Below are 22,068 nucleotides of genomic sequence, written 5' to 3' on the forward strand. Positions count from 1 at the left end.
ACATCCGGACTCTAGCATTCCTGTCTACTAACATCTGTGATGAACTGTACCCAAATCTTCTTCATTCGCACAAACATAACTTGGTTACATTTGAACATGAGCATTTAATTATGTACAAGAACTACATTATCGAGTGAAAGTGGGAAGACTACAATTAGCCTCAGTCATGACAGTCTTATAGAAGTAATCTATAAGCACTCATGTATGACTGCGACAGAGAGAAGGAAAGTTGCCTGCATTCATGCATCCTAGCTCCAGAGGACAAGGAGTGGAATGAGTGAAAAGCTTTAGGAGCACAATAATTTAAAAAATCCAAGCTTCTTTAATCCAGCCAAAGCAACATCCAAACAAAGGAAAATGGACAAGGCTGAGAGGGAGTGGTAGCTGAGGTTGTAGCTGCAATGCAAGGATGACACAATGGCTGAGGTGTCCCTCTAATAATGCCAAGTGGCATTTGCAGGTTATAGCAATTGGAGTGGTGACCATGTTGAATGGGTGTAACCCTCCATGAGCTGTAGTGTGCTCAGAAATGGTTAAATACCTCCTGACATTGGGGAATAAAAATGACTCGAGGTAGGGAAATGTACATAAATGGCTATTTAAGTGTTTCAATTAGGCTCCCAGCAGCCAGTTTTCCTGTTGCTGGCAAAACAGAATGGCCCATGTCACTTTACTGATTTTCCTGCCACCCACCACCAAGGAGCCAATAAACCTATAGTCCCCAATTTTCTTAAAATTGTTTGGTAGTTTTGGATGATAATCTATCCTTGTTGAGTGATGGTATGAAGTACAACTCTTATGCAAATCTTACATTAGTATTTAAAAAGACATCTATGCAGGAAGATAGAATTCAGATTGCAGCTTTATTGTTTGGATAATTAGTTGGGTGATCAGATCACCTCTTAGCAAAATGCTGAAATGACTGATTTAACAGATGACATGGTCAAATTACCAATCACTTGGTGGGTCTGTTTACAATGAGAAAGAATTACAGCAAAATGTTAAGATTCGCATCCAGAAATAGAGTGAAGGGTTTTGACAGCATGCCATGGAAATCACACACACCATTAACTGACAGATTGCTACTGTCCACCACAGCAATGCTGTGCCAGAATGGCATGAAATGTTCAAACTCAGCAGCGCCATGATCATCAATCATTCCTTATTGAGCTTTAGATTCTTCTTGATACTTTCAAGTATCAGCTACCAGAGGAAAATGGTTGGGAAAGCTAAATCCAAAAAATAATAATGCATAACTTTGGTAGGTAATATTGAATCAGTGTTAATATACATTGGGCTCATAGATTGAGGTCAATCATGTTTAACAGTGACCCTTTAATACAGACAATAGAAACGTATGACAGCTCTTGTACTGTATGCACATCCATGAGATACTGTCTCAATTTTTCCCCTCATTATCATTATCACTAACGTACAGGACATATGTGTGACAGAGAGTAAATGTGGTTTATAAACTCTGATATTTGGTCTTCTGGCAATTCACTAGCTTGGTGGCTTGAGCAGGTTTTGATCTGTGTGCATTAAATTTTTGATATTGTTCATCATCTCACTTACACTTCTCCTTCACATGCACACGCCGTGCATCATCTACTCAATTGATAGCAAACATAGATGGGATAATACGAATATTTTGCGCTCTGAATATTATAACAATGTTCTGATTCAGTGTGTTGAAACACAATATTTCATGGCAGAAATGGACAGAGGTTCTGACCAAATTCATAAATTTTTGAAGTCAGATCTTCATTTCCCAATGGAGGCACAAATAAGTTTATGAAATGCTGAATGTAGTTTACTTTCTGCACATAATGTGTGTGCCTTGGTGTAGTGTTTTGAAGCTGTAATGAAATAAGGACCTGTTTGGAGGGTTTGAGAGCACAGGGGAATAGCTGGGAGTCTGGAACATTCTAAAAAGTGCAAGCTGTTCCTACAATTTCAAACGTCATGATTAGATGCTATATTGTAATGTGTCTTAAATGAATCGTTTATCATAAAAGTCTGTCCTAAAAAAGTAAGTTAATGACTACATTGACCAAAAATGTGATATTTCCAAAATGTCACAATATATTCAAAAATGTAGAAAAATGTGTTGACAAACGCCCCTAGTCATGTTTTGCACTGGAATCTTAATGTACAGACAGGTTTGGTTGCAGAAATAAAGTCTCTTACTTCCGTAAAGTAAAAATTAATCTGAATGCCTGCTCCTCTCCACTGACAGACAGGTAAATCTGCTTTAAAAAGGACGGTATACCATTTGCTCTTTCAATTTCGGGTTCTGGCATTCATAATAATGTTGCATAATAGTGATGGTTTTTGTGAATTTGGCTGAATTCCGTAAGCTCTGATCTGCTAAAACAACTGTGCAGGTGAATGATTGACAGTTTCATGAGGCTGCAATAACATATCCAGCATTTAACGTTCAGAGTAAATCGTCGTTAGTTTTCACAATTTAATGTCCACTTAAAAGTCTTACATTTTTATTTCAATGGAGACGTCATTTTACAATGTAAATACTAAGAAGCACTGGAATGAGAATTTTATTACAGAATTACAAATATAACTTAATTATTTTTTCCTGCACTGAAATTATTCCTGATGTTATGGCCTGGCTGCTAAGCACTGTGAAATAATAAATAGTGAATGATTAGCTATGTAGATTTACAGGAAAAGGAAAGACATGGGTGATCTGAGGGGCTTGGATAATCTGAGGGGGCATGGGGTGGTATGGTGGAACTGAAGAAGCTTGAGGTAGCATTGGGAATGGTAGGTGGTATGGAAATGGATGTAGGGCACGGTTCAGGGGGCCTTTAAATATTGAGAGCTGGGATGCTGTGTTGACGAACTGAAGTGGGCCTTCTAACCAAGCACCTCTGCTCGTACACTCTACCTGCGTTCCTTCACAGCTTTTCAAACTGCACTGCGAATGCAAATGCTGCACAAGAAAACAAAAGTACTGTGCAAAATCAGGTAAGGATTGGGTGTGCAGTTCTGAAGCCACAAACGTGCACTGAAAAATCTGAGCACCCTCATCTCAGTAGCTGTTAGACAGGCAATCAAAGGGGAGAAAAATTAATCAGCACACATCTTGAAGACAGTCCAAATGCAGAAGCATCTTGTCAGTCTTCCTGGAAGACAGTCAGCTCAGGAAGACAGCAAAAATTCAACATATAAGTGAAAATGCCAGACAACTGGTCACTCAGATTCTGAGGATAAAAGACAATCTTGACATTTTGATTACAGACCCTTTTGTCCTAGCCCAAATATTGGCAGACCACTGTGCATCCCTTCTGAGAGAGATGCACTGAACTGAGACAAATCAACATTATACACATTTTTAAAATAAGATAAAGCTAACATAAAGGAGGGAATGCATTAAATTTTTAATTAAAAATAAAATGAGCGCATAATTCGATGCATAAACTCAAGTTTCAGAACAGAAGATCGTGCTTGACAGGTTATGAGGTGCTGAGATAAGTTGATGAATGAAATGCAGTGAAATGTGGGCTACCAAAAAAGCCTTTGCTACAGGAGACTAGGAGATAAGGTGACAGGTCATGAAATAGAAAGGATATCACGTCAGAAGTATGGAATTGGAGTGTAATATGCCATAAGGCTTAATTCCAGGATGGCTTCTGTTCTTGAATGGTTTTGTTACACAGCTCAAGTGCGTGGTGTCTAATTTTCATACGACAAAATATTAACAGCTGAACAGATCCCCAATCCATCCATGTGTAAAATTCAACTCCATTAGTCAATGTACACTTCCTTCCAAAAAAAAGTCTCATTTCCTATCCTGAAGGAAGACACTTCAAAATCTCTAAGATAGGTGAAATGGAATTTATTTTACTGCCCTTGTTGCTAATATTACAGCCTCCAAACAGTATTATATTTCAATAGTGAAAGTGATTATCAAAATGCTGGTTTTCAGTATAAATAAAAATTGAACAATGAACAGGAACTATAATTCTCTCAATATTGAAATTTTAAATAATTACACTCAAAGGCTTGCTTAAATATACCAAAAATGTTGAATATTACAATGTATTTATGCTTTAAGGTGTACTTTTATATTGAAGTAAAATGGAGTATAATGAAACAGGGTAAACTTAAACATAAACCCACTGAAAAAAAGTGAAAGGTTTAGCACCTCCATTTAGACTAGAAACCCGACTTCTGGTAAGACACGCAAAATGCAACCTGTGCAGAATGACTGGTAACAGTCAAAGGAAATTTTGAATTGTATGGTAGGAAACGTTGAACCTCTACTGGACAGCAAGGATAGAGTTACCTTTTCACACTACACATCTATCAGAAGCGTGATATCGGGTGAAAGAATTTGGTAAAGCAATTTCAGTTTTGTTAATACAAAATCGATTTTTGTTTGTTGCATCAATTTCCTTTTAACTCTTTCTTGATTTATGATGATTGGTGCAATAACCAAGTCTTAAAATGTGAAATTGTGCTTTTTGGTGATTTCTAGTCTATGTTTGAGAGCTTCATTTCTTTTTGAAGGTCAACTTCAGTGGAGATCGTAGTGAATAGTTTAAAAATAACTGCAACTTGTTTAGCCTTGTTATTTTATCCTACCCCAGTCCATATATGTAAATTACTCCTGCCAATGACATCACGGCTGGTATGTCAGACTCGTTCAATCCACAAGACTGGCAAGCTAAATTAGTAGATTTATCCAAGTCATAACGACTGTAACTGTAAATTTGATCAAGTTGTGTCAACAAGGAGATTCCCTTGAAAACCAGAGCTAAATGTCACTGTGCTGTTATTTCAGAACCTTATGGCACCATTTTGTTTTGTGGCCTACTCTTAATTGCATATTTATTTGAAGCATCACAAATACCTTACCTGGAAAAGGTCAAAAACGGTGAAACCTTTAAAAGAAAAGATAGTTACAAAACATTTGTTCATACATTAACCCAAACCACAAGCATAATTTAAAATGCAGAAACAGTAGAAATGGAGGTCCCAGTCACCAGGTCATTATCAATGGCAACAGAAATAGTAGAGTTTTCATGCACAACTCACTAGTTAATTTGGTGACAATTTGCTATATCAAGAAATGTGAATATCTCCCGACACCATGACTTCATATAAATTTAAGGCATACTGTAGATGTATGAAAAAATAATCTATATTAAAATGTACATATTAACTAAGTTCTCAAATTCCTACCACTATTTCAGGTCAATTTTAAACAGCAACCCCCAACATTATTTTTAATTGGACCAGTGCCAACAGTAAAAACAATTCCCTTACCTGAGGCAGGTGAAGCTGAAGACCTTCACTGGGAATAGGTTGCCGCGATGGTGTTGAATCCAGTTGCATGTTAAACAGAGTCTGAAGAGCTCCTTGAGCAGCACGAGCCTTTGCCAACTTCTTGTTCCTCCCTGACCCTTCAAAGGTTCGACCATCGACAGTCACTGCCATGATGAAATTCTTTGCGTGGCTTTCTCCACTCTCCGAAACAAACTCATATTTGAGTCCTGGGCGCAGTTCATTCAGGATCATTACTGGGTTCTTACCACTGGTCATGGCAAAAGGAGATGGCGCCATCAGCGTTGACTGACCTACACAACTTCCTCCAACACCACACGAGACACCAAAAGAGTGAAAATCACCTGAACTGAAAGAACCATCTCCATTGGAGCCCAAGATATAAGGACTATCTCCTTGCACCGGGGTTTCAAATCCATTAAAGAGGGTATCTGGAAAGTCAGAATGATCTGACGTAAAATCTGTATTAACATTCAGCATTCGACCCATAGCCAAGTGGGCCTCAGAGGCATTTGGAAACTGAACAAATGATCTCAGGGCTTTTTCTGCTACATGCAACTTGGCTTTTTTCTTGGTGGGCCCAGATCCTTCAAAGTTTTGTCCATTGACCTCTACAGCCATGATAAAAACAGGAGCATGGACTGGGCCAGATTGAGATAACAGTTTGTACTGCAGGCCAGGTTTAATCTCATTTAATTGCATTAATGCATTCTTTGGTAGAATGGGCCCTGGCGTTTTCTTCCTCTTCTTCGCACGAAACTTAGGATGTGAGTGACCGTTATTTCCCTCTTCCAGTGGCCGTTTTCTGTTAATGGAGGAATTGCTGCCATTTGAAAGCTGTGCCTCGCCAGGTGCTTGTGTGCTTTCCTTAAGAGAGATGTTCTCCAGATTACGGTTCTCTTTTACGTCAGTGCTGCATGAACCTGTGGTGCCCAGAAAGAGCAACTTACATGCCTTCGTTGTAGGATCTTGTAAATGCAAAATTTAGAGATTCTTCATCTATCTTTGCAACAGAACGAGTGATGTGTTTGAGATACATCTTGGGATGGGTGAGCTTGGATTTAAGCAAATAGCAGAATGCAACAGAATAGGTTTATGGGAAAAAAAAATTAAGAAATACGAACACAAAGGAAGAAAGTCCAAATAGCTAATAACCTAAAGCAGCCCTAAACGTTACTGAATTCCCAAGGGTAAGAACAGAAGACATCTCTGTGCATGTCACTTTTAAGAAAGAATATTTATACTCAACATTATCATGCAACAGGGTTCGACACTTCAATAGTGTCTAGTCCACAAATAGGTTAGAACATTAAAATTCCACATATCAAGTTGCAATGAACGCATCATTACTACTGATTTTTCAAACAGGTTTGTAGAACGGTGTAACTTCACAACTGTCAACCTCAAATAGATTTAACTACAAGTTATGACTATGACTGACAGAATTCTTCCCATTTAACCTTTAAAGGAGCAATTTTTTCTTTAGAAACGGTATTGACTATTTTGCAGTATAGAGAACCAAGGGGTCTCCAGTTTCTTTGCCAAGTCACTCTGTCAATCATTGCTCGAATACAAACAGAAATAACTTTTGCTTTCACCACTGCCTTAGAGGAAACACATGTCTATGCAGTGAATGGCCAACTTATGCTCTACTACACCAATGATCAGTACCACCAGGCTTGCAAGAAAGATATACTTTCAAAGCTACATCATTCTATAGATCCTGTATGTGCTTTCCCTTCAGTAATTTTTATCTCTTTCAGCCTTAGCCTGCACACATGCTGAAATTTAGTTGCGAGAGGTAATTCTTTCATCTTCTGTACAGCATAAGTTAACTTAGAATGAGTTCAGAATAGATTTAATTGAAATGATTCTAGGTCAAGGAACTCATATCTGGAAAACAGTCTAATTAGTGGTGGAAGCAGATTCAGTAATAAGTTACAAAATGAAATTTGATAAACACTTGAAAGGGAAAATAAATCCTGTCAATGGAGAAAGAAGAGAACCAAATGGATAAATCAAGCAAAGAAGCATAATGGTCAAAAGAGGCTAATTCTATACTGTATTGCTCAAACCAGAATTGACTTTAGTATTCTTTCTGTTCATATAAAACCTATCCTGCAGCATTAAATTTCAATAAGATTGTTAAATTATACAATTTTAGATGTCAGGGCTCTTTGGTTACTCTAAATGCACTGTATGCTCTAAACACTCTGAGCAGAATAAGATTTTAAAACAGTGCAGCGTAAGTCTAAAAACAGGAGATCATACCACATGGAATATTTTTGGAATAATCCTAGTTCAACACCAATGAAGTAGGTCTTACAGAATTGTGCTGACAGTGCAAGCATTACAAAATAAAGTCATCCAAAATGTCAGGTAGAATTCATTCTTCCTAGCTCATTCACACACAGCGTGTGAGGTGTTGGGGAATATGTGGAGGTGGGGATTTGAAACACACTATTTTCTCATTCACATCACCTCATTCCATTTACAAAGCTGATAGAATAGCAATCAAATTTTCATTTATAACATCCTTCAGCAAAAGGTCCATAGGTTACTCATTTGGAGCTCAGAAAAATATCTGCAATGCCAGAGCAAGAATTCCTAACATCAGACAGACACGTGAACAAGAAAGGATAAAACAGTTGGAAAAATCATTGCAAGAAGTAAAAAGAAAAACAGGTTATTTTCATTCATAAAGAAACACTTGTTGCCAAATACAGACATCACCTTGCACATGTCTGGGGATACCTCATTGCTGACGACAAAGACCTGATGTGGGTTTTGACAGGCCCACCCACCATTACAAAGACACTGACCATATTATTGACAATTTCAAGAACAATTATTTTCAGCTCAGGCAGGAATTGTGTACTATAACTGGAAGCTAGAATTTATGTATTAGTTTAGATTTTATCGAACTGATTAGCATTAGAATTTTGGCACTGTGCATAAGGATTATGTGATGTAGCTGTACATACAAAACATCTGCAGACACAGACAGATCTGGAGTAACAACTATAGCAACTCTAGAGTAACTGTAACAACTTATAGTGTGACAACTCTACAGTTGCCTTTTAGTTGAAGGAAATGCATTCAACTGCAAGTCAAGTTTAAAGAAATTAGCGAGAATATCAATTATTTCCAATTTAAAACAGTCAAAGGATCTTTGAGTAAGATTATGTGGACAAACTACTGCCATAATTTAGATTCTACAGAAACAGGAAGTTTAAGCGTCAATTCATTCATTAATAAGATGGAGCAGTGGAATCATTTAGAGGTAGGCATCGAGTGAACAAGGTTAGTTATGAACAAATCTTTGCTCAATAATTCTCGAAAAAAAAAGCAGAAAGGATGAAGTGTGGCAGCACTCAGGATATTTTAGCTACAAGTAACATAATTATTTTGAATGATAATAAATTAGTTTTGATATTGGAAAATAATGAAATAAATGGCTCTACAATATTATTCAAGACATTAAATTATTACGTGTCTTTGCTCACCTTTAGCGAGAAAACACAAAAACAGGCATAAATTGTGCAACAAGGTTTTACAAATTGTGCACAGTGAAAATTCCAGAATTGGTAACAAACATTTTGTGGGATATCTAAACAATGGTAATGTTGGATAAACAAGCCTTCATCGTAACGTAGCCCTTGTTACAACTTAGCTTTCAAATGTGGCATCATTAGGACTTGCTGTATGATCACCATTTTATTCTTTCTTCCCCTTTCTTGAGTTGATCTTAAGGGTAGTACTTAAATCAATACAAAGGTGCGTCAATGCAAAATTACATCAGACTGCATCATAATTATTCTGTTGCAGTTCCTTCGATCTTGTAAATTATTTTGGCACAGGAGTTAAATTGACTTCTAACATATTCTTTTGCTAGCAGTAGAGAATTGACAGCATATTTCTGCTACTGTTGTACTCCAGTGTGATGCAAATAGTGCGCTCCCTTCTTTTAAAAAGAAATAATTAACTTGAACTCTATGACCTTGAGTTATAAAGACTAAAGGAAAACACTACAATGCAAGCTTTTGAGTCATGGATCCATGCTTATTGAAAAGCAGAAGTGAGTGTTGAAATAAAGAATAATTGCATATCCAGTAGAACGTTCACCAAATTAATATCTTGGTCGTGTGTGTTTTGCAAGGAAAGGTACCCAGATCTAGAAAAACACAGCCATCAAATATTTTTGATCAAACAAATTCTCTTCCAAAAGGAGCAATTCCAATTTTAAAATATACGAGAACGACCAAACAGGTGTGTTCTAATGTTGGCTTAAAGTGTGCAGCAAGTGAGGTACTGTACCAATCTTCCAAAAGCGCAGGATTTCATCCAACAAATTCTGGTAAGAAGGCAAGTCATACTGGAAACATCAGTCAACAGCACTACAATCACCTGCTGTGAGGCTTTCAGCAGTACACCATACTCCACTCGGCAGGTTGCTCAGTTTGCTTGATCATTGCTGAGGTCAGAGAATTAGATTTTCAATCAAAACAAAGGTTTGCATTTTTAGGATCATGGCTTGTCTATTTAAACTGTAGGATTAACAAAAGAATTGCTGATCCAATTCACCTGCTGTTTTCAGGAGGTGTTTCATTCAGAGTGCTCAGAAATGGAATCTTGATTGCCTTCAAGAGTATGTGTATAATTTAACTCAAATCGGAAAAACAGCCATTTTCAAAAGAGATACAGCACGGATGAAGAAAACAAACTATGAGGTGGTTTCAACCTCCAACTCAATGAAATTCAGAAAACACAAGCAAAGACTACTGCAGGCAGGACTGGAGAATTGGGTCTTCATGTTTATGCAGCTGTGGTTAACATCAGATCAAGCACCTTACATAGCATTTGCTATTGCGGTGACAACCAAAGTTAGCACTTGATAAAGAAGGAATTTAAGGAATGAACAAATAATAAAGGAATAATAGGTTATTTTCAACACCAAATGCTGTGGTTTACCTTGACTAAATGATGTAATTGTAGGATGTGAAGCAGGGTAAAATTGGAGTTTAAAACAGTGGGCTAAAATTAACAAATCATATTAGTTATCTGTTTCATAATCAGCAACCAATCATCAAGGTACAAAAAACATCCAGAGCGTTCTTGATCATTTGTAATTTACACCAACTACAGATGCATAAACATATATTCCAAAGAAATAAATTAGTCTAGTCTCATGGACATTTAACAGTTCAAAAAGAAAACTCAAGAATTGACATTGGCTTGAAGAACCAATCACTGGTGGGGATTTTAAAACAGAGATTTTAAGATCAGACCAGATCACCATAAGAATAAGGAAAATTTGTCCACTTTGTTTCATAAATTGTACTGAAGATAGCAAGGATTTGAGCATGGTATTTGTACAATAAGTCTTCATTTAAAGTTGAGATTGTGTTTCTGTAAAATTCATCTTTGACTGAATCACAGGCAACCATGTGAAAACCGACTGTGGTTTTCTCCAAGCAAGAAATACCCAGAAGAACCTTTGTACAAGTGGAAATGCTGCACAGTATTCATGGAGTACTGGGTATTTCTAGCTGAAATAATCTGTAAACTAAAATAAAACACTACATATAAAAAACTGGAACAGTTATGTGCTTTAGGACCTTTTGCAGCAAAGAAAAACTTTAAAGCATTACCAAGTCAGAATTTATAGACAAATGTCTATGCATATAAATAACTTCTAAAATAAATATAAAAATATAAAAGAAACACAACAATGTAAGTGCTGTAAACACATGAAAATTACACTCACCTGATGAAGGTTTAATTGACAGGGGTGCCCTAGAACTCTGTGAGAAGTTAGGGAAGTGACTGTTGGGCCCCTTATTGAGATATTTGTATCATCGATAGCCACAGATGAGGTGCTGCAAAACTGGAGATCGGCTAACATGGCACCGCTATTTAAGAAAGGCAGTGAGAGAAAGCCAGGGGACAACAACCAGTGAGCCTGACATCAACAGTGGCTGAGTTGTCTGAGAAAATCCTGACGGACGGGATTTGCACATATTTGGGAAGTCAAAGACTGATTTGGGATAGTCAACATGGCTTTGTGCATTGGAAATTATGTCTCACTTACTTGACTGAATATTTTGAAGATGCAACAAAGAGATTTGATGAGGGTAGAGCAGTGGACGTGATCTATATTCAATGAGGCATTCAACAAGGATCCTCGTGGCAAACTGGTTAGCAAAATTAAATCACATGAAATATGGGAGAAGTAGCCTTTTGGATACAGAACTGGTTTGAAGGTAGAAGACAGGGGGTGGTGGTGGAGGGTTGCTTTTCAGGCTGGAGGCCTGTGACAATGGCGCGCCACAAGGATTGGTGCTGGGTCCACCGCTTTTCATCATTTAGGTAAATGAATTGGATGTGAACATAGGAGGCAATGGTTAGTAATTTTGCAGATGATACCAAAACTGTAGGTGTAGTGGACAGCGAAGAAGATTACCTCACAGTACAACAGGATCTTGATCAAATGAGCCAATGGGCCGAGGAGTGGTAGTTAGGGTTTAATTTAGATAAATGCGAGGTGCTGCATTTTGGAAAGGCAAATCAGGGCAGGGCTGACACACTTAATAGTAAGGCCATGGGGAATGTTGCTGAGCGAAGAGGCCTTGGAGAGAAAGCTCATAGTTCCTTGAAAGTAGTCGCAGGTAGACAAGATAGTGAAGAAGGCATTTGGTATGCTTGTATTGGTCAGTGCATTGTGTATCGAAGTTAAGAGATCATGTTGCGGCTGTACAGGACATTGGTTTGGCTACTTTTAGAATATTTTTAGACCAATCCTGGTCTCTCTGCTATAGGAACGAAGTTTCAAACTTGAAAGGGTTCAGAAAAGATTTACAAGGATGTTACTACAGTTTGGAGGTTTCAGCCACAGGGAGAGGCTGAACAGGCTGGGGCTATTTTCCCTGTCAGAGGCTGAGGGGTGACCTTATAGAGGTTTATAAAATCATGAGGCGCGTTTACAAAGGGTGAACAGCTGAGGTCTATTCCCCAGGGTGGGGTATTCCAAAATTAGATGGCATAGGTTGAAGGTGAGAGGAAAAAGTTTTAAAAGGGACCCGAGAGTCAATGTTTTCAAGCACCGCGAGGTGTGTGTATGGAATGAGCTGCCAGAGGAAGTGGGGGGGTGCTGGTACAATTACAACATTTAAAAGGCATCTGGATGGATATATGAACAAGGAGGGTTTGGACGGATATGGGCCAAACGCTGGCAAATGGGACCAGATTTATTTAGGATATCTAGTCGGCATGGACAGGGTGGAATGAAGGGTCTGTTTCTGTGCTGTACATCCATAATAGCGTAATTATCTAATTACTAAGTCTTCAGATGACATGAAAATTAGTTGATCAACTCACAAAGTGGGGACAGCAATGGTGGATGGAATTTAATCCCATTAAGTGAGACGTGATGCATTTTGGAAGGTCTAATAAGGTCATACACAATGAATGGTAGGTCCTCAGGGAGTACTGGAAAACACAGGGACCTTGGAGTACCTTTCCACAGATCCCTGAAGGTGTCAGCACAGGTAGATAGGCTGCTGAAGACGACATATTGAATGCTTGTTTTCATTAGCTGGGCTGTGAATATACGAGCAAGGAAGTCTTGCTACAACTTTATAAAATATTGGTTAGGTCACAGATGGAATACTATATGCAGGTCTGGTCACTATGCTATCGGAAGGATGTGATTGTACTGTAGAGGGTATAGAAGAGATTCACCGGGATATTGCCTGGGATGAAAACTCTCAGTTATGAGGAAAGACTAGACAGACTGGGTTTGTTTTTATTGAGCAGGGGAGGCAAAAGCGGGGATCTTATTGAGGAATACAAAATTATGAGAGGCACAGAGAAGAACATGAGAATCTCTTCCTCATGACAGATGTGTTTAATACTAGTTTAAGGTCAAGAGCAAGTGGTTCAGATGAGATCTGCAAAGTATTTTTTTTTCACCCAGAGGGTGGTAGATGCCTGAGAAGGTGATGGAGGCAGTTACTCTTGCAACATTTGAAAGAACTTGATGAGTACTTAAAATGCCAGGGCACAGCAGGCTACAGAGCAAGTGCAGGTAAATGGGATTAGCACAGTCATGGCAGGCTGAAGGGCCTGTTTCCATGCTGTATGACTCTATGATATAGGATATAAAAATAACTGGATTTAGCACAATTTTTGCTGCTATCCAGCATATGAACTATGACCAGTTCCTGATGACAATTTTTTTGTAATGTCTCTGAAGTCTTAAAGTAATTTGACTAATTTCCAACAGAAGGGCAGGACCCAAGCATTTTTAGCTGCTATCTGACTTATATTAAAGATGGATATCACACAAAGTAAAGAAAAAATATGTATTTCCAAATGGGGCTTGGGTACAATGAAGATATGTTTGCAAATAGTACAAAAGAAACATGCACAACCAGGTAGGAGTTCAACTGTGTCAAGGTTTATATGGACAATTAAGAGAAAAATAAATATCATTTAACTGAAAATAAAAAGAATCTAAGATATCCAGATGTCACGAAATGATCTGTTCACATAAACTCATCAACTGGCACAGCAACACAGAATAACAAAAATATAGCAGGGACAGCAGGTTGGGGTTGCAACTTATTTTCCAAATTTCTTTTTTCTGAAAATACCTTCAGTTAAAGGCTGTAAATATGTTTGACATGATTAGCAGTTAGTCTCTGATGTAATATATAAAGTGATGATGGCACAATTTTTATTTCCTTTATTGGAGTCCATCTTCCACACAAACTTGATTTTTGTGTGGCGATGCTACCACTTTAGGAGGTTATTTTGTCTTGAAGAGTTGCCAGCTGTCTCTAAGTAGGTGAACAATTTGAGAGTGCTTGGGTTTGTTTTTAAAAATTGGAACAATGCAAGGGGCCTAGGAGTGGCCAGCTCTCACAGACCTGGCTTTCTAGTTCTCTTTTAGGTTTTAGGTTCAGTTCTGAGCAGAAGCCTTTGGGGCCTCAAAAGTGGGAGAAGCTTCACTGAATGTCTCCTAGCTGCTCCTTCCTCTTGACATTTTTTCTTCCTGGATTAGAGTATTGCATGTGAGAATCTGTGTTCTGAATTTGCACTTTTTTGCCACGGATGTGTTTATGGGATGTTACTATATTGGAATAGTTAATTAGTAATCGGTATTGTATCTATAACTCAGTTAACTTTTCTAATATTTAGGTTGTTCTAAATTTCTCTTTGGTTAGTTTGCATTTTTAACTCTCGTGTTTAAATAAATTGTGATTTGCTTAACAACAACTAGTTTGAACAGTCACATTGCATCTGATACACAGCACTTCACATCTACCTTTAGAATAAGAAAAGTTACAGTCTAGGCTACATTCTTAAAATATTTTGAGGGGTTCTGGTCTGGTCCGTAACATTTGACACTGCAGCACTTTCGAGTAGCTTGAAATCAACAATGAACAAGCGCTGGATTCATCCCAAACACTACACAAAAATGATGTGCTTGTGATTTAGATTTGGGTCTGGGGATTTCACCAAAATTATTCTGTCATGTCAAAATCAACTGTCTTATGTATTTAAACAATGTCCCAGTGTTTTGTTTCTAAAATTAAATGAAAAATTTAAATGTGAACATGGAATTAAAATCTGGCCTTTCACCACAAGTTCATTTGATTCAGAGCTATAAACCATTTTAGAATGGAACACAACCTAAGTGCCATCTCTTTTGTGTCTCAGGCACCGTCTAATGGTACATTTCTTTGACATTTTTTTTAAAATTAGAATTTTACAATAAAAAGGGTAAAGGTTTTTTAAAAATTACGAATTACTTTTTATTAAAAGATTTAAAATATAATGAAAATATCGACATTTGAATTCCTGGACCAACCAAACTGAACTTACACAGAAACTAAATGTAACAGTTCAAATCCAGGCCCCCCCAAACATCACGCTTTCTCAAGGCACACTTCCTTTAAAATCCCAACCCAAGCTAAACACAGAACACAGGAACATGAAATGCTGCATCACCATTGCCAATCCCACTGACCAACTCAGAAACCTTTCTTTCCCACATTTCAACGAGGCAGGCATTTCCTACTCTACTGCTCTCCATTCTCCCACCATCACCACCAACCAGTTCATGATAGTATTCATCTGATTCCTCATTTACAAAATCCAAACAAAGACACCCAATTAATATGGCCATTGTTCTGAGCGGAGTCCCCACTTAACACTGAGTCTTCTTCTTCCTTCAGTTTAACTTGCTCATCTTCATACTTTTTAATCCAGCTCAGAATTCTTCCCCACAAAATCCACAACCCCTTCCATTTTCAGTTCATAATGGAATTGTCCGACTTACTCCCACACAACAAGTGGGTGTTACTCTCTCAGCGACACTTCTTTTGGACTCTACATCCTATTAACACTAATGGTATTAAGTACAATTTATTAGTGGAAATTCTCAAATGCAGATTTCAGGCCCACTATCTGATGTGTTTAATCAAATACACAAGCAGCACTGAAGGGGAAGGTGCCTTGTCCACAATGAATTCTAGCCATGGACAATGCCATAGGGTCTTCTGGTTGAGAAATAGGAACACTACCACAATGATGATAAAATGTGAGGCTGGATGAACACAGCAGGCCCAGCAGCATCTCAGGAGCACAAAAGCTGACGTTTCGGGCCTAGACCCTTCGTCAGAGAGGGGGATGGGGGGAGGGAACTGGAATAAATAGGGAGAGAGGGGGAGGCAGACCGAAGATGGAGAGTAAAGAAGATAGGTGGAGAGAGTGTAGGTGGGGAGGTAGGGAGGGGATAGGTCAGTCCAGGGAAGACGGACAGGTCAAGGAGGTGGGATGAGGTTAGTAGGTAGCGGGGGGTGTGGCTTGGGGTGGGAGGAAGGGATGGGTGAGAGGAAGAACAGGTTAGGGAGGCAGAGACAGGTTGGACTGGTTTTGGGATGCAGTGGGTGGGGGGGAAGAGCTGGGCTGGTTGTGTGGTGCAGTGGGGGGAGGGGACGAACTGGGCTGGTTGAGGGATGCAGTAGGGGAAGGGGAGATTTTGAAACTGGTGAAGTCCACATTGATACCATTAGGCTGCAGGGTTCCCAGGCGGAATATGAGTTGCTGTTCCTGCAACCTTCGGGTGGCATCATTGTGGCAGTGCAGGAGGCCCATGATGGACATGTCATCAAGAGAATGGGAGGGGGAGTGGAAATGGTTTGCGACTGGGAGGTGCAGTTGTTTTTTGCGAACTGAGCGGAGGTGTTCTGCAAAGCGGTCCCCAAGCCTCCGCTTGGTTTCCCCAATGTAGAGGAAGCCGCACCGGGTACAGTGGATGCAGTATACCACATTGGCAGATGTGCAGGTGAACCTCTGCTTGATGTGGAATGTCATCTTGGGGCCTGGGATGGGGGTGAGGGAGGAGGTGTGGGGACAAGTGTAGCATTTCCTGCGGTTGCAGGGGAAGGTGCCGGGTGCTCGAACAGTTCATCCACTTCACCAACACCTTCCACCCCAACCTTCAGTTCACCTGGGCCATCTCCAGCACATCACTCACCTTCCTGGACCTCTCAGTCTCCATCTCAGGCAACCAGCTTGTAACTGATGTCCATTTCAAGCCCACCGACTCCCACAGCTACCTAGAATACACCTCCTCCCACCCACCCTCCTGCAAAAATTCCATCCCCTATTCCCAATTCCTCCGCCTCCGCCGCATCTGCTCCCACGACAAGACATTCCACTCCCGCACATCCCAGATGTCCAAGTTCTTTAAGGACCGCAACTTTCCCCCCACGGTGATCGAGAACGCCCTTGACCGCGTCTCCCGCATTTCCCGCGACACATCCCTCACACCCCGCCCCCGCCACAACCGCCCCAAGAGGATCCCCCTCGTTCTCACACACCACCCTACCAACCTCCGGATACAACGCATTATCCTCCGACACTTCCGCCATTTACAATCCGACCCCACCACCCAAGACATTTTTCCATCCCCTCCCCTGTCTGCTTTCCGGAGAGACCACTCTCTCCGTGACTCCCTTGTTCGCTCCACACTGCCCTCCAACCCCACCACACCCGGCACCTTCCCCTGCAACCGCAGGAAATGCTACACTTGTCCCCACACCTCCTCCCTCACCCCCATCCCAGGCCCCAAGTTGACATTCCACATCAAGCAGAGGTTCACCTGCACATCTGCCAATGTGGTATACTGCATCCACTGTACCCGGTGCGGCTTCCTCTACATTGGGGAAACCAAGCGGAGGCTTGGGGACCGCTTTGCAGAACACCTCCGCTCAGTTCGCAAAAAACAACTGCACCTCCCAGTCGCAAACCATTTCCACTCCCCCTCCCATTCTCTTGATGACATGTCCATCATGGGCCTCCTGCACTGCCACAATGATGCCACCCGAAGGTTGCAGGAACAGCAACTCATATTCCGCCTGGGAACCCTGCAGCCTAATGGTATCAATGTGGACTTCACCAGTTTCAAAATCTCCCCTTCCCCTACTGCATCCCTCAACCAGCCCAGTTCGTCCCCTCCCCCCACTGCACCACACAACCAGCCCAGCTCTTCCCCCCCACCCACTGCATCCCAAAACCAGTCCAACCTGTCTCTGCCTCCCTAACCGGTTCTTCCTCTCACCCATCCCTTCCTCCCACCCCAAGCCACACCCCCCGCTACCTACTAACCTCATCCCACCTCCTTGACCTGTCCGTCTTCCCTGGACTGACCTATCCCCTCCCTACCTCCCCACCTACACTCTCTCCACCTATCTTCTTTACTCTCCATCTTCGGTCCGCCTCCCCCTCTCTCCCTATTTATTCCAGTTCCCTCTCCCCATCCCCCTCTCTGATGAAGGGTCTAGGCCCGAAACGTCAGCTTTTGTGCTCCTGAGATGCTGCTTGGCCTGCTGTGTTCATCCAGCCTCACATTTTATCATCTTGGAATCTCCAGCATCTGCAGTTCCCATTATCTCTAACACTACCACAAGGTCCTTTTTAGGCAGTTCAACAGATACCTACTCTACACATACATTTGAAAGAAAAAATTGCACGGCCATGGAGAAAGAAGGTGAACAATTCTTTCAAAGTCCTGTCATGTGCACACTGGGTAGAGTAGCCTCCTCTTTTAATGTCTGATGCTAAATGGCTGACTTGAACCCACATGAACTGCAGGCACCTTGATATAATGCAACTGAATGTGACTGCTAATACAAAAGGCAGTTTCCAGGTGAGCTTTCCGATTTCAAAGCTCATTGTTTTAGTGCTAACATGCCCACTATAAATGGCAGGGACTACGCATCTGTTTATGTAGACCAAGAAAATGAGTGTTACTATCTTAAAGTTATGAAGTCCTGTCTGATTATTCAATGTTGTTCAAGCTCAGCACTGAATATTAGCTGCAGGGTTCTCTGCCTGTCTTTACACCAGTCACTGTAAGTCTTGCCTACGAATTGCCAACTGCTCCCTGTCCCCCAAACCCTACATGGGTTTTTCAAAGAATCTGACATTGATTTCTGATGTTACCTCACACCTGTTTTCTTGATTTTCATTTTTTTGTCAATGAATAACATTTTTGAGAACCTTTGGACTGTAAATGGCTATTGGCCAAAATCTTTCGAACTTTCCTTGAGTAATTCTTGGGACATTGACTGGATGCAGAGCAAGTGGCAGATGGAGTTTAACACTTAAGTGTGAGGTGATTCATTCTGGAAGGACAAAACTGAGAGCAGAATACAGGCTTAACGGAAAGATTCTTGGCAGTGTGGAGGAGCAGAGGGATATTGGGGTTCATGTTCACAATTCCCTGAAAGCTGCCACCCAGGTGGTAGAGTTGTTAAGAAGGCATATGGTGTGTTAGCTTTCATTAATAGAGGGACTGAGTTCAAGAGCTGTGAAGTTATGCTCAGCTGTACAAAAGCCTTGTTCGGCCACACTTGGAGAATTGTGTCCAGTTCTGATCAACTCATTACGGGAAAGACATGGAAGCGTTGGAAAAGGTGCAGAGGAGATTTACCAAGATGTTGCCTGGAATGGAGAGAAGGTCTTATGAGGAAAGGTTGAGAGAGCTAGTGCTTTTCTCTTCGGAACGACAAAGGATGACAGTTGACTTGATAGGGGTATACAAAATGATCAGATGTATAGATAGGGTAGATTGCCAGAGACTTTTCCCGAGGGTGGAAGTAACTTTTACGAGGGGACATAGTTTTAAAGTGAAAAGAGGTAGATATCGGGAAGACGTCAAAAGTAGCTTCTTTACTCAGACAGCAATAGGGGCGTGGAATGCATTGCTGGAGAGGGTAGTGGAGTCGGCCTCATTAGGGGCATTTAAGTGGCTATTAGATTGGCATATGGATGATAGTATAAAGGTAGCGTTGGAGGTTAGACAGACCTTGGGTTTCGGGTAAAAGTTTGGCACAACATCATGGGCTGAAGGGCCTGTACTATGCTGTTCTACTCTATGTTCTGTTAACAGCTAATTCCATCAACATTTTTAGTTCTTCAAGCGATGTTTCCCAAATCTTTTCCCTGTATGACCCCAGGTAGATGACTCAAAGTTCTCGTGACCCCAGATCTGACCTCTAAGAGCGGGGAAGAGAAGAGAAGCTGTTGCTCCAATACAACACACAATGAGTTACTTGCTTTGTTTATCACTCTCTCTCACTCTCCTAATCCCTTACAGACTAACTCTCATTCTCCATCACACGTGTAGGACTCTATGGCTATGACATATTTCCTCATGTTCACTTAGTCACACTCACTCTGTCACTCATACCCACACACTCATTCACAATCTCATATTCACTCAGTTACAGATACTCACATCCCCTTAGTTACGTACATTCACGCACACTCTGTCACACATGTCTGTCTCTTGCTGACACTATGGCAAGAAGCCATTTGAAGTCGTAATGCATGGCATGTGGGCCTCAGGCATCAAGGGTCGCAGGAAGAACCCAGTTTCAGCCAAGCTGCATCAGTGAGTGATCATCGAAGAAGGATATTATAAAATTGGACAGGGTTCAGAAAAGATTTACCAGGATGTTGCCAGGACTGGAGGGTTTGAGTTATAAAGATAAGCTGGAAAGTGGGTTGAGAGATCACCTTATAGAGGTTTATAAAATCATGGGTGGCATAAATAAGGTGAATAATAATGGTGTGTTCATGGTGGTGGCAAAGGAGGGAGGGGGCCGTTCAAAACTAGAGGAAATATTTGTAAGGTGAGAGGAGAAAGAGTTAGAAGGGACCCAAGGGACAACTTTATAACACAGAGGGCGGTTCATTTGTGAAATGAACTGCCAAAGGAGGTGGCAAATGCAGGTACAGTTACAACATTTAAAAGGTGTTTGGCAGGTAAATGAACAGATAAAGTTTAAAGGGATATAGTCCAAACACAGTCAAGTGGGACTAGTTTAGTTTGGGAAACTTGGTTGGGATGGACGAGCCAGACAGAATGGTTTGCTCCTGTGCTGTATGACTCTATGACAAGGAAAAGGAAGAAGACATTTTCAGCCAGGCTACGCTGGCAAGCAGACATCAGCAGAATCAGAATTTAGGTTGTGGAACAACCACTGGCAGGCATGTTAACTCACTTAGTAAAGCAGGTTCCAGCATGCTCCAAAAGAACAATCCAGTAGAAGAGTGAAGCAAGAAACAATGGAAGAACATCACTGATTCTGTTGCATCCTCATGGGACACTTATTCCTTTTGTTCAGACTAACAGCAATCATTGGCTCAGTAGCCTGTCAATAGAGATGGTCTGCATTAAAGTGTTTGTTTTACTTACTGCCATCTTGACTGTCAGAACATTCAGCCAATGAGCACGGGACCAGTTGCTTAGCAGTACTGCAACCACACTCCTGGACCCTTCTGCATTTCATGACCACCAGTACAAATTTGGAAGTCACAACTTGAAAGTTAATCAGCAAACCCCTGAGTTCAAAACCCACATTTTGGAAAGCCCTGTCCTCACCTTGCTCAATCATTTTTTGTGCTTGTGCAAAGCAAAATCTAAAATTTGTCTCAATTTACAGTTACGAAACAATAGCTAGTGGCACAATCTGTAAATGCACTGCTACACCAGCCATTCTGCTGATGTCTGCTTGCCTGGCTGAAAATGTCTTCTTCCTTTTCCTTGTCATAGAGTCATACAGCACAGAAGCAAACCATTCTGTCTGGCTCGTCCATGCCAACCAAGTTTCCCAAACTAAACTAGTCCCACTTGGCTGTGTTTGGACCATATCACTCTAAACTTTATCTAATCATTTGCCTGGCCTGTTGTGTTATCTCTGAATGCATGTGCAACATGGAGAAGTTCAAGGTTTGGGTTATGTTTTAACAATGGCCAGTAAAGAGTCCCATGCTCATAACCTGAAATAGTTAGCACTCTTACTCATATTTTCACCATCCTCATCATCCACATCCAGGGGAAAACAGTTCTGCTGGCTTCTCAATTGTTGGCAGCCAAGAGATTTATCTGCAAGATAATAAAAACCAGAATAAGAATTTTCATCTGTATTAGTCAAGCAAACATTATATTCCACAGCACAAGAGGGACTGAAACTTGAACTCTGAAGAAAAGGACAGAACTTATCTAAATAGAATTAAGTGAAGTACTGACCATTGGGGTAGATTTAATATAAAAACAAACACAGCAGGTTTGCAGCTATCATAGGACAGAGAAACAGTTTTGAGTCTGGTATGACTGTTCTTCAGAACTGCTGTTCACTTCCATTAGACTTGAAATGCTAAATGTTTCTTGCCAAATGT

The 22,068-nt window shown here is 40.6% G+C and overlaps 1 protein-coding gene across 14 annotated transcripts in view; it reads right to left on the bottom strand.

Moving 5' to 3' along the window:
- LOC125454484 (double-stranded RNA-specific editase 1-like) overlaps positions 1–22,068 on the bottom strand; it is a 295,752-nt gene that overhangs the window by 75,180 nt on the left and 198,504 nt on the right. For 10 of the 14 annotated variants that reach the window (XM_048535315.2, XM_048535311.2, XM_048535321.2 and 7 more), the window contains 2 exons: positions 21,692–21,775; positions 5,293–6,278 (listed from right to left, as the gene is read on the bottom strand). In XM_048535315.2, the coding sequence (XP_048391272.1) occupies positions 5,293–6,278; positions 21,692–21,775 (1,070 nt within the window). The remainder of the gene's footprint in view (positions 1–5,292; positions 6,279–21,691; positions 21,776–22,068) is intronic. The other 4 variants (XM_059647068.1, XM_048535314.2, XM_048535317.2 and 1 more) reach the window with 1 other exon arrangement.

This window comes from Stegostoma tigrinum, chromosome 7, assembly GCF_030684315.1.
Source record: "Stegostoma tigrinum isolate sSteTig4 chromosome 7, sSteTig4.hap1, whole genome shotgun sequence".
Classification (NCBI taxonomy): domain Eukaryota; kingdom Metazoa; phylum Chordata; class Chondrichthyes; order Orectolobiformes; family Stegostomatidae; genus Stegostoma; species Stegostoma tigrinum.